This window comes from Molothrus ater, chromosome 17 (genome assembly GCF_012460135.2).
Source record: "Molothrus ater isolate BHLD 08-10-18 breed brown headed cowbird chromosome 17, BPBGC_Mater_1.1, whole genome shotgun sequence".
NCBI classification, from domain to species: domain Eukaryota; kingdom Metazoa; phylum Chordata; class Aves; order Passeriformes; family Icteridae; genus Molothrus; species Molothrus ater.
Window position 1 is genome coordinate 15,007,747 of NC_050494.2, and position 12,433 is coordinate 15,020,179.

Below are 12,433 nucleotides of genomic sequence, written 5' to 3' on the forward strand. Positions count from 1 at the left end.
TGTGTATCCTTAATGTCCTCTAGAGTCTGCATAGGCCAGACTTTTCCTGGTCTGTCTTGGCCTAGAAGAGCCTTACTTGGCAACGATCCACCAGCCTTCAGAAACAGAACACTGCTTTTATAGAATTATGGAATCATTAAGGTTGGAAAAGACCTTTAAGACCATCAAGTCTCAGGACCACCACCATGTTCACCATTAAACCGTGTGCTCAAGTGCCACACTGACACCTTTTTTGAATACATCAAGGGATGGTAGTTGTTATGGGCCCAATATTGTCCCAAGGACCTTTAGTTCAGAAGGATTCAAGTCTTGAGTAACACCTAAAGCAAGCAAGCAAGCAGATTTTGCAAGAATTCCAAAAAAGAAATTATTGCATATTGTCTTTTTGAAATATTATAAGGGATGATGAAATGTGCTTGCTCTGATATTCAGGTGTGAAAAATTGTTTTGTGTCAGAAGACAGACATTGTCTGCCCTACTGTACTCCATTTGGTTGGGTGATCAGAAATTCATTGTCTGATGGTAGGTGCTAGAGTTTACTCCGGAGCTGCGGTACAGTGTGACTGCAACAGGTGATGCAGAGCATCCTTGAGTATTCATTCCAAATCCAGTGTACAGCCTTAAACAAAAGAGCATGTGAGACATGTCTCAGAGAGGGCACGTGGGCTGACAGTGGAGTGACCACACCTTGTGAGCGCAGGCTCGCTTTTGCAGGGCAGGAAAGGGTGTGACTGTGACTGAGCAGAAGGGCAGAGAATGGTCTGATCCTTTGTTTCTGATATTGCCATATTGCTAGAGGTTTGGGGATGTAATAGCTAGAATCTTGTTCTAGGGAAATGTGTGTTATGCTCATTTTTTGGAGCAATGTTGCATGAGTGATCAGTTTTACTGTCTAAGTCATCGGGGATATTGTTTCATTGAGAATTATGTCTTCTGTTCAGGTTTTTGATGTTGACAAGGTTGGTTTCAGCCTGCTTGAAACAAGAAAATGCCATGCTTTGTTAAAAATATGTTCAAATAAAATGTTGCGGTTTTCTACATGTCTTATTTGCTTTTTTCTAGTCAAAATGGTTTTCAAATTTGCATTAATTTGTGGGCAGTACTAACGGATCCAAAATAATATGTTTGGAGAATAAACTAATGGTTAAAGACTTATTTTAACCAAACTGAGAACAGTACAGTCTTGCTTCTGTCACTAAAACAGAAGGTCTAGCTGTGTATCCCGCAGATTTGCTGAGTAAGAAAGTGCCATTTTTATCTGGTCACATCTCTGACCATAATTGCACTTTAACCTAGAGCAACTGCAGGTTCAGAATTCCTGGGCTAACGTCTGTAATTATGTAACTGATAATTTCCTCACCAGGCTACCCATAGAGCCCAGGACTGAGTATCACCCAGAGAGGAAATGAAACACTTCAGACATGGAGTAATTTTAAGCATAGTTCTCATATTTGTGGGTCAATGGCCTGGGGTACAGCTGGGAAAGACTTGAGGAAAGCACTCTGGTGTGTGTATAATTATTGTACTGTCTTGAGCTTTAGCAAAAGGATTTTGTCATCATATAAATATAGCCTCCCAAACTCCAGGCACTCAAAGCTGCAGTCAGAAACCTGAGCAGTGATATATTTGTGTGCACTGATGGAACAGACGATTCTGTGTTAATGACTGCTGGTTTTGGTGTCAAGCATGGTACTTGTGTGCATCCAGGGAGCTGAGAAGTGAGTGGAGATGTGGGAAAAACTTCTATGTCTGTTCTACTCTGTAACTCTCCTGTCTTTATGGTTGACAACAATCCTGTTGCCTTTTTTCTGTTGTGCTGTGGACCCAGGCCTGCCTTTTCCTGCATCTGGTGGTCAGAAACTTTTGTTTCTTTGCAGCTTCCCAGTATTGCACCCCAATAGCAACATGAATGGCTGCTGCTGAAGGATAAAAGTCCTGAACATCTGCATTCCATCTCTTTGCACCATACCCTTTGTGGCTGTTGTTTTATTTGCTCTGTACCATTGTTCTTGTGTTTGGACATACATCTATTTATTCTCAGTTCTTTCTTTTGAAGTACAAGGAAAGGAAAAATTAATTAAACCAAACCCAAAAGCATTTTACAGATTCTGAACCTGTATATCTACCACTGAGCATCTGACCAGAATGTCAAATTCTCCTAAACTAATATAAATGCACTTTCTTTTCCTTATGACAATAGCAAAGGGAATACCCAATGATGCAGCTGCAGTCCCATGTTTTCCCAAACTCCTTCAGCTGGCAGTAGTTCTTTGCTTGGATCACTGTGGGCAGTCTTAAAAGTACCTAGATGCTGAAAGTACCTTCAGCTGACACAGGAGGCTCTAAGAGTGCTAGGACTCCAATCAAAACTCAAAAAAATTAACTTCCAAATTCTGGGGAGATGAAAAGGTTCAGATAGAACGTTTTCAGACCAGAATCCTGCTGTGAATGCAACAGCAAACTCTGGAAGGCATTGGCTACATGGCTTGGTGCTCTGAGAAAGCCTCACATATTACCCTGCAGAGTACCACACTAATGCTTTGAAAGTATTTTTGATATGCAAACTAGCTTGTCTGGGTACCTCCACATGGTGCTGCATTATGGCATAGAAGCCAACCTTAACCAGGAAATAAAGTGCTATCCTGAGAAGCACTCAAAGCCAATGTTTTTTGGCTTCTGAATCATTCATTTTGCCTAAAGCCTAATACAATCTCATGACCCTCCTTTTATTCTGGTGAATGCAATAGTGGAAGCTCTGAATATAGCTGCTGAAAGTTCAGCTCTTCCTCCCAGCTTTGAGAGGATCAACTCAGCTCTTGCTGTATCTGCTCAGCATGGAAATAGTTGTTCCTGCTTCTTTTGTGAATCACTCCAGTGTTTCCAGATATCTAGTGTTTGCAATGGATTCAGCATCTCTGATCATTTTAGGTAGAAGGAGTTGCACTGTCTTTGAATCTGAAGCTCAGTAGAGCAGAACTTGCTGACCCTGACCTGCCAGCTGACCTTCATTTCTTAACAGGGGATTTCATTCCAGCATGTGCTGGTGGGTGTGACATGTCCCAGTGTTAGCAGCTCAATCTAGTTGTGAAGCTACCCTTCCCTTCCTTTATTATCTGTAATATGTTGGGTATTTGGTGTGTATTTGGTGAAATTCTTCCAGTTACAGAAACTATTATATATATCTGTTAAGTTTTGTCTGCTGCTTGTTTCAGCCAACCTACTGGGGGCTGGCTTCTCATCCCCTGAAAGGCAGGGGATTTCCAGCTGACTGCTTTATAGTTCCCCTCCAGATCTCAGAGCTTCTTTCAGGCCTTGGCTCTTCCACTTGGCTTTCTTCCTCCTGCTGGAGTGGTGAGCCCCCTTGCTCCTGGCTTTGTTTTGCTTCTGGCTACTTCCATGGAATATCCTGACATACATGCAAGTATTCCCAAGATAGCAAAATTCCTCCTTTCAGGAAAGAATACCAATGATCTCAGTGAAGCATTAAGAGGAAAAGTGCTGCATGTCGCAGTGCTCAGAAGAGTCTCTGTTAACTTACAACAGTAAGTCAGGAATTAGTGAGAACCTATATACATTACTCACATTAAGAGTGTCACACACTTCCTGAAAACTCCAGTGCTAATGCCACTCGGAGTCCACCTCTGTTTATAAAGAATTTGGTAGCAGACTGCGGCAAAATAATCTCTCCAATGGTGTCTGAGTCAATAAGTCACTTTGTTTTTCCTTGCAGAAAGACAAATTCTTTGTCTATGAGGAGTACTGTAGCAACCATGAGAAGGCACTCAGACTGCTGATGGAATTGAACAAGATCCCCACAGTGAGAACATTCCTTCTGGTAAGCACCTTCTCTAGCACTCTTGACTCAATGATCTGACTTTGCCCTGTGCTCATAATAACTCCTTGGTATCCCAGGAATGCTGGGCATTTTGCAGGTATTACCCACTGCCAGGTATGGAGCACTCAGGGTGGAGGAGCACTGAAATCACTGATGACTTGAGGCACAGAACTGAGCAGTACCAGCAGGAGTGATAGCAGTGGAAACGAGGAGGATTTTCTTTTTAAAAAATCAACAGAAAAAACAAGCACAGATGAAAGGGATAATGCAATAAGTCAGCAGTGAGACTGAGGCTAGTTCCCATTGGATTTGATCCCCTGCTCAGTTCTCTGACCAATTCACCATTTGCAGGTTAATGAAAAAAATGTGACCTGCTTCTGTCACCCTTTTCTCCATGAATCCAGTTGTGGGCAAGAAATGTAGTCCGGATGAATTGTTTTGAGTGCATCATTGCTGCTTAAATCAAAAGTAACCTAACTCCCATCCAAAGAGGGACTGTGGCCATATAGCCTTCAAGCACGCCTTAGAGGCTGGACTGGAAGGACAAACAGTCAGTGGGCACTGCCTTCTACTGCTGCATTCCTTACTTTTCTTTCTTGGTTGTTTCTCCTCTTTACTTTCATCTGAATTCTGCTTGATTTTTGAATGTCTTGTTTCTTGACCACGGAGGAGTGGCATTTGTAACGGGGGTGGCACATAGGTGAGGGAATAATTTGTCACATCAGCTTTTTTCCTAGTAAATTCTGTGAAGTGAAATAAAGACTGTTTTTCTTGCAAAGGACTTGATTTTCTTTCTGCTCCTTTTTTTTTTTTCTTGCTGTGAAAGTTCTGTTCTTTCCCAGTGTAGTACATCAAAAGAAAACTTCCATATAAACATCAGTCACAAGCAGGACCAGAGCATTCCTTTAGCCACAAGATACAGGCCTCAGAGGGAGCCTACTCTCGTGCTGTTGCGTAGGCAGAGTCTCTTTGTCATGTCTGAGTTTTAATGAACTTTATTAAACCATTACTTTTAATTATTAAATGACCCTTACCTTGTTCCTGAGGTTTTTTTGGGTGCTTCTGCTGAGGGAAACCAATGAGAAAGGTGAGGGAAGGTGCATGTTAACCCTGTCCTTCCCAACCTTCAGAATGTTGTCCACTTCCACTGAATTGACAAAGTTTTCTGTTTGTGTTAGAGACAGCAGCTGGCAAACTGATTACGAGGGACAACAAAGATGTCACACTGTCTGCTGTGGCTTGCTGCAGCACCTGAATCCAAGAGACTTAAAATTGCAGTGAATATGGGAAGGAGGCTGCACTGATGTGTCTGCTTAGCTGTGGTGCTGTAGTTTCTTCCAGGCCTCCCTTCCCTTCTCTGCCTCCCAAACCAGTGCTACAATGCTATTATGCAGAGAAGGCAGCACTAAAGTACAAAGCTTTACTTGTGAGGATAGATTTGGCCCAATTGCCCCCTCACAGCTGCTGAAACATAGAATGTGAGAATGTGTCTGAAAAGTCAGTAAGTGTTAAAGGGCAGTTTTGAGCCCAGAGCTAGAGAGAGGGCTGAAAGAAGAGATGGCAAGGATTGAATCGCTTGAGACTTGGAAATTGGACAGGGAGCATTGTGAGCTGGGTAGCCAATGCCACAGATCTAGAATAGCCTGGGGACAGGTTATTTTACAGACAATTGTCTCTTAAAAATGCCAGTTAGGACTAAGGAGATTTAATGTATGATGCCTGTGAACATTCCTTGAAGAGCAGAATTGAAGAGCTACAGCCAGAAAGCTCACTAAATTTCTGAGTCTGAGCCACAGCACACATTTCACAGGGGAAAACACTACTGGTGATGCCTCAAAGCAGGCACTTCTTGGCTGAACTGCATTTAAAGTTCAACTTCTGTGTGGACAGGACAGGTTTGCAACTGGAGTGACTTTTGGAGCAAAGTCCATATTCATGGTTGAGCATAGGAATGTGGACATAGTTTATCTGAAATAGACTTGAAGGCCACCTGAAGTTCTTACCTGTCCCTGGCAGCAACCAATAGTAGAATCATCAGGGAATGTGTAAAAAGCTTACAGTAGGGCAGTATTGATTTTTCAAAAAAAGATTACAGATTATTGTTACAAATTAAGGACAGTTCAAGGACTAGAAGGGTTGTTATTTTCCCACTGTCATCCCCTGTTCTTTAAGTCCCTTTCTATATCATTCCTGAGAAATGAATTTCCATAATCTGTGGAGAAGTTCCATGTGTGCTGGTTAGCCAGCCGGTGTGCCCAGGGTGTTTGTCCAGCTGTGCTCAGGCATAATGTTTTGCCAGAGGACTGGTGGATGTTATGCAGATGACTAATTTGTTTCAATTCCAGTTCAGTTCAAACATAACAATTGGACTAAAGTTAATTACATGATTACTAGTTAGTAAGCTTTATTTTAGCCTTCAACAGCATACAACTTTACATAGCGAACAAATACAACAGGTTGTATCTATTGTGGAGGTAAATTGGATTATTTTAAGTAATGGTCCATCTAGGTTTGCTGTTTGCCATCATATTGTTGGAATAGTTTTTGAGTCACCAGCTGTATAGTATTTCTCTGAGAAGATACCATTCTGCACAGCCATTGTTATCCACTGCAAATTTTCTTTTGCTGATGCCTGCAGAACTTTGCAGACTCGATGGCTGTATGTCAGACTTGATGACTGTATGGTGAATGAAATGCCATTTCCTGTACCTTAGGTATAGTAAAGTGCTTTCTCACCATAAGGCGTGTTTTAGAAATACAAAATTGTGTCAAAAATCACCTGAAAGCTTTGTGTCTGAGGTAACATTTGTTTCTTTTTTGATTATAGGGTTGCATGCTCTTGGGAGGCAGAAAGACAACAGACATTCCACTAGAGGGTTATCTGCTGACTCCAATTCAGAGAATTTGCAAATATCCTCTTCTGCTCAAGGTAAACCAGAGAAAGTATTTCTCCAGATGATTGTTTTATTCTTGGAGTGATTCTGCTTTTTTTTAGCCCTGACTTTTGTTGCCACTATGGCTTTCCTGATTTACGCTTCTGAAAGTTGGATTTTCTCTGAAGAAAATGGCTTTTTATGGGTACAGCCAAAAAGCTGCCTGATGCTGGCAGGCTGCTAAATCCTGTTATGGTCTGGGTAGAGCAGACAGGGTGACTTACTGACTAACCAAAGCCTTTTGACTTTAGTGTTCTTCAGATGTTTATTAAGGCTTGTGCAGGCTGTGCAGCCACTTCCTGTAAAGCTGAGTTCAGCTAGAATTGTGCCTGTGTTCTGGGGGACTGGATGGCTCTGGGGACTCTTAAAGGGGTATATTTCTCATTACAAGGTCTCTAGTTTAATGGTGAGCAGGTCAGTAATGATTGAAATCCTGTGTCTTCGGACAGCTGTTTGGCAGCTTGTTTGAAAACTCTTTGGTTGTCTCAGATGAGTTCCCAATGTGGGGGTGTCAATCCAGAAATGACTATGGTATGTGGATCAATGACTAATTGATCAATGACTAATTGATCCCCTTGCTAATATTCTTGCCAGAGAAGATAAAGCTTAAAGGACCTGAAAAGGGCTAACTTGCCTCTCATCCTTCCTGGTCAGGGCTGGGTCACCTGCCTGGTGGGGACAAGGAGAGGGAAAAGGAGAAAGCAGTTTCTAGGAAAGCTTGCATCCCCCAGTGGCCTGGTAGATACTCTGTGGCTAACAGCCATCAATCTTCCATGATGTCAATCTCTTCCTCAGCTAGAGCCACACTGTGTTTACTAAAAGAAAAATAATTTAAAAAAATAGAAATACTTTCCCTCCTATTTTGAAAGAAATGTCCCTTTATGAGTTCTGGAAGAAAGTAAGAATTCTGTGATGAATGTATGTCAAAACTCCTGGAGACCAAGCATCCTTTCTTTGAAAGCCAAAGCCAATACCACCAAGATGAAGACTGAAACAGAGTTTCTTCTTTCTAGCCACAGTGGGGTAAAGATGAATTTGCCCTCCCTGTGCCTACGCTTGGTCCTGGGGCTGCTGAGCCAGACCCGTGTGTACCTGTTGAACAAACAGCCTTGCAGGCAGGGGCTGTGACGGGGCATCTTGTGGGGCTGCATTCCATTTTGCTATGGATTTCTTCTTGTGTACAGGATGATAAAGATCACACACTAGTTGAAACTTCCTGGATAGGAAATAAAAGTTTTAAGAAAAAGCAAAGAAGAATTAAGTTTTCAGTAGGCAACAAATCTGCCTCAGTCAGTGAAATAATACCATAACACTAGGAGTTGTTCAGCTCAGAAAATATCAGTGAGCATTATAAAGTGTGATTGATTCTGATTCTCAAAGGTAGTGAATTCATAGCAAATAAGTTGTGTCCTAGTCAAGACTTATTTGATAGTTGCTAGCATTAAATTACCAGAGCAGACACAAATGTCTCAGACATGAGAACACTTAAGGGAAAACACAGCCAGATTCTATTTATGCTGACCAGGAAAATGGAGCTCTCCAAACAAGGAAAAAAAGAGATAGATTTAAAAATAGCACAACCTTCAAATTAAGTGTTTGCTCTCCCTTTGCTACTGAACTTCAGTTATGGCTCCTGAAATAGCTCTTTTGTATTCATGGGGATTGGATGTTGCTTTATCTAATTCCCAGGGCAAACAGATACTATTGTATTCCAGTTGATGAGAAAAGTCTTAGACCAAAGCTAGCCTACTTTCCTCTTTTACTTTGTTTTCAGCAAGAGTTTGTGAACATGCAGATTATCTGGTAACTTTGATATGACCTTGTCTAATGTAAGTATTTAATGTAGCCAAGTAGGTGGGTTTGATAAAGCTAGTATGCACAAGGTAATTCAGACTCGACTGTGTTGGAAAGTAAACTGAAGTAGTAAGGTAAGGCACATATTTTAAATACTGTAACAACTTAATAACATGTATATGTGTTCTTCAGAACAATAAAATCTGGCATGGAGTTGATTTAAGTTACTTAATTAGGAATAATACACTAGAATATCTCCAAGTGCTGATCCACTGTAAGCACTGCAGTAATTTCCAATGAAATATACCATCCTGCAACACGTGACCTTACATTTTCTCATGCTCTGATGAAGCTGTTTGCGTTTTTTAACTAACAAATGATGGAGACAGAACAATGATCCAGATGATGGTGGCCAATACGTTTCAATTTTATTTATAGTTTCCCATTTTTTGTGACACAAACATTGCAGCTTTGAAGTGCCTGACTGTAAACAGGTTTTTGGATGTGTTTTTCAGTTTGGGGATTTTCTCTGGAGGGAAGGGGGAGAGAGTGGGATCTTTTTTTTGTGGGTGGGGTTTGTTGGGGTTTTTTTGATTGGGGTTGGGGGCTTGAGTTTTACAATTTTTCTTGCTTTTTCTCTGTCTAATTTGCAAGCCTTTTGTGTGATTTGAAAGATGGGACTCAAACTTAGCTATGGCACTTCATAATCTCTGTACAAATAGAGAAATAACAATATTAGTATTTGTGCCCCAATGCAGTTCTTGTCTGCTTCAGACAGCATACAAGAAAATTAGTGTAGAATTTGTCAGTCAGTAAATTAGTTCCTTATAACTGAGAAAGGGGCTTGGACTAGACTCGAGCAAAATGAAACTGTTGACTGTGATGGGCATTGGTTTTTGGGAAGAAGGAAGGTAGCAGAGATGAAGGACACACAGCACGAGTGGGTGGCTGGAGAACTTGCCGAGCAGATCTTCTAGCACGGGGGCTTGGTTGAAGGCAGCTCTGTCTCTGCTAATTGTGGACTCTATTAACTAGTCTCAACTCTACTGCCTAAGAGTAGAAGCAGCTGTTGTGTAAACCAGTCTCTGAAAGAAAATAGTCTTTTCCCCTTAATAAAGAGCATTTCTGTCAGCAAGAAGCGAACCCTGGGGCAGTGGTAATCATGAGTTAATCACACCATCGTGTGGGGATTAGGCACAGTCACTTCTGTCTCCTTCCTGTGGCACAGGAGGAATGCGCAGCACATGACAGCCGCACCCTGCTGCTCCTGGGAGCCCAGAGCTCTCAGGGCTTGGACCTTGCCTGGGGTCTGCTCTGCTGACGATTTGCTCAGACTCCAGCCAGAAATGCACATTCCACTTCTGATCCTTTAAGAACATCTGAGGGCATACAACTCCATGGGCAATAAGGACAGTAATTATGTATTGCTTCATGTGGAGAAGAGTTTTTCTGGCCCTGGGAGGGGCAGAAAAACCTGAATGCAGAGAGGAGTCACCAGAGTCAGAATGCCCTGGAAAGGAAAGCCCAGCAGTGAGGCACACACAGGCCTTCATGAATCACTGCCTGCACTTGGAAAAGGAAAGATGGGAAGCCACTGGTGTGGATACAGAACAGGATGAAGGAAGCTTACCCTATTGCCTCCCTCACCTCTCCATTCCTCTTGTAGCTGTTCAAGAAACAGAAACTTCTATTTGGCCGTAATTGAATATATTTATCTTTGGAGGATTGGCTTTTTCTCCCCCCCTTCCCTCCTCCAAGAAAAGTTGTGTTGCTCTTAGGTTCATGACATTGTGTGGTTGAAATCCAATTCTATGTAGCATAATATTAAAAATTGCCTATTCCTTAAAGAACTCTAAGGAGCACTGTCAATTTATAAATCTTTTTTCTTCCACACATATATAAAATCACAAATAACTGCTGATATTTATAAAACCAGAAACATTTTTATTGCATTTTAAGTTAGCATATGTTGTAGGTTCAGTGGCATATTGAAGCTAATCTATTTTATCTGATCCACCATTACTTGTCAAGTGTTTACTCTGCAGACACATTGACATAAATTACAAGTTTTAACAGTACACAGAATAAAAAAAACTATTGTGATTTGCAGGCACACAGAGGAAGTTTGAGGTATCATTTATTTTCTGCTTAGTACAGGCAAATATTACAAACTGTAAAATTCAAGTATAAAACTGCCAGGAACATATATGTTTACAGAAAGGTGGTTTGGGTTTTTGTTGCCTTTTTTTTTTTCTTTTTTTTAGCACATTTGGAGCTGAACTGTTGATTAACTTAACTTTTTGAACTGATAAAGGAGTGTGTTGTCTCTTGTTTCCTCTGTGAATCTGTGCGGCTCAGGAGGCCAGCGAGGGCCGCGGCTCTGGGGCTGTGGCGCAGAGCAGGGCAGCCTGGCAGCAGGGATCTGCACCAGCCAGTGCACAGTGTCAGCAGCCCATGGGCAAAGTCCCTGTTAGGCCATGTCTGAGTGTCCTCAGGAGAGTAAAGGTAGGAGGAAGGAATTTCTCAAATAGAGGAATGTGTAACTTTCAGCTGCGAAGTGTATTTGCTGTCAGTTTGAAGTACACAGTCAATATTGTGCAGTGAGAGAGGACATGGGGAAGGATGTCAGAGACTTCTTTAAAAAAAAAAGAAGAAAGAAAAGTGTCTTTTATGAATTATTTTAAGAAATTCTTGACAAGAAGTAGTTCTCTGTAACTGGCAGCAGCCTTATTTCCTGACCCTATTAGCACACAAGTTGCAGTACAGGAGGTAGCAATTCCAGACAGCAATGTCTGTGGGCTTTGTGGAGGATAAGGGTTACCCAGGTATTGCCATACTGGGCTGTCTTTCAGCTGCCTTTGAAAATGTTGCCAAATGCTCTTAGAGTTTACACATCATAAACGTGTCACTAAAAGAAAGAAGTCCCCAGAGCTCTCTCCCTGTGTTTCAAAAGTGCTGAGCTCTGCTCCTTTGGGAAATGGCAGTGTCAGGGTAGCACGGCTTTGCCTTGGACAGCTTCAGACAGGGCTGTGGAAGGGCAGTGCCAGTCCCAGCACCCTCCCTGCATTCCCAGCGTGTGACTGGCATGGGGAAGATGCTGTTTGTTGCAGCAGGGCGTGCTGTGAATGAAGAGGTCTTTCTCTGTGTTTTGGGGATATTTCTGAATGGGATGTTTAGACAGTGCTAGTGTGTACATACCTGTTCCCAGTGCAGTATGGGTGACACTGCAGCTGCAGAACTTCACTGATTTTTAGTGAGAGTAATCTGTGTGGCAATCACAGAGGCTAGTGTCACCAAAGTGTAACATCTGTCTCCCGCCTTTGCTTTTTGAGCATTTACTTTTCTTGCCTCACTTTCAGCAAAAGTAGAGTGAAGACTTCGACAGGGAATTTCATTTTGATATCAACTGACATTTGTAGCAGGGAGCCTCCTTTTCCTGTGCATCTGTTACTCTGTAAATCACAGAATGGTGGAAGCAGTCTAGCTCCATTCAGATCGCAGTACCGGGCAGGCTCTCTGGCTGTATCCAAATTCATTCTTGTGTCTTGTGCAGAATGATGCAATTCAGAGCACAGGACTTTTAAACAACCAAATAACACATTGGGGCAAAAGATAGTGAGAAAGTTAAGTATTTCAGTCTTAAACACCATATTATGTATCAAGGTTAAATTACCAGCCACATTTTAGATTTCTTTAATGTATTCTTATTCAGTTGTGGCTGACTATGAAATACTATTGATATAAAAAAATGATTATTGTGAGTTGACAGTGGTTGCCCCTTTTGCCAAACTCGTTAATATTGTCAGGTGCTGAGGGTGCTGGGTTTTGCCTCTGCTGTTTTTCAGTGGACAGGGCTTAACTGGGCTGTTGT

General features: G+C 41.9%; 1 protein-coding gene across 3 annotated transcripts in view; it reads left to right on the plus strand.

The window, feature by feature from the left end:
* PREX1 (phosphatidylinositol-3,4,5-trisphosphate dependent Rac exchange factor 1) overlaps positions 1 to 12,433 on the plus strand; it is a 120,006-nt gene that overhangs the window by 56,597 nt on the left and 50,976 nt on the right. For all 3 annotated transcript variants that reach the window (XM_036395777.2, XM_036395778.2, XM_036395779.1), the window contains exons 4-5: positions 3,731 to 3,835; positions 6,663 to 6,764. In XM_036395777.2, the coding sequence (XP_036251670.1) occupies positions 3,731 to 3,835; positions 6,663 to 6,764 (207 nt within the window). The remainder of the gene's footprint in view (positions 1 to 3,730; positions 3,836 to 6,662; positions 6,765 to 12,433) is intronic.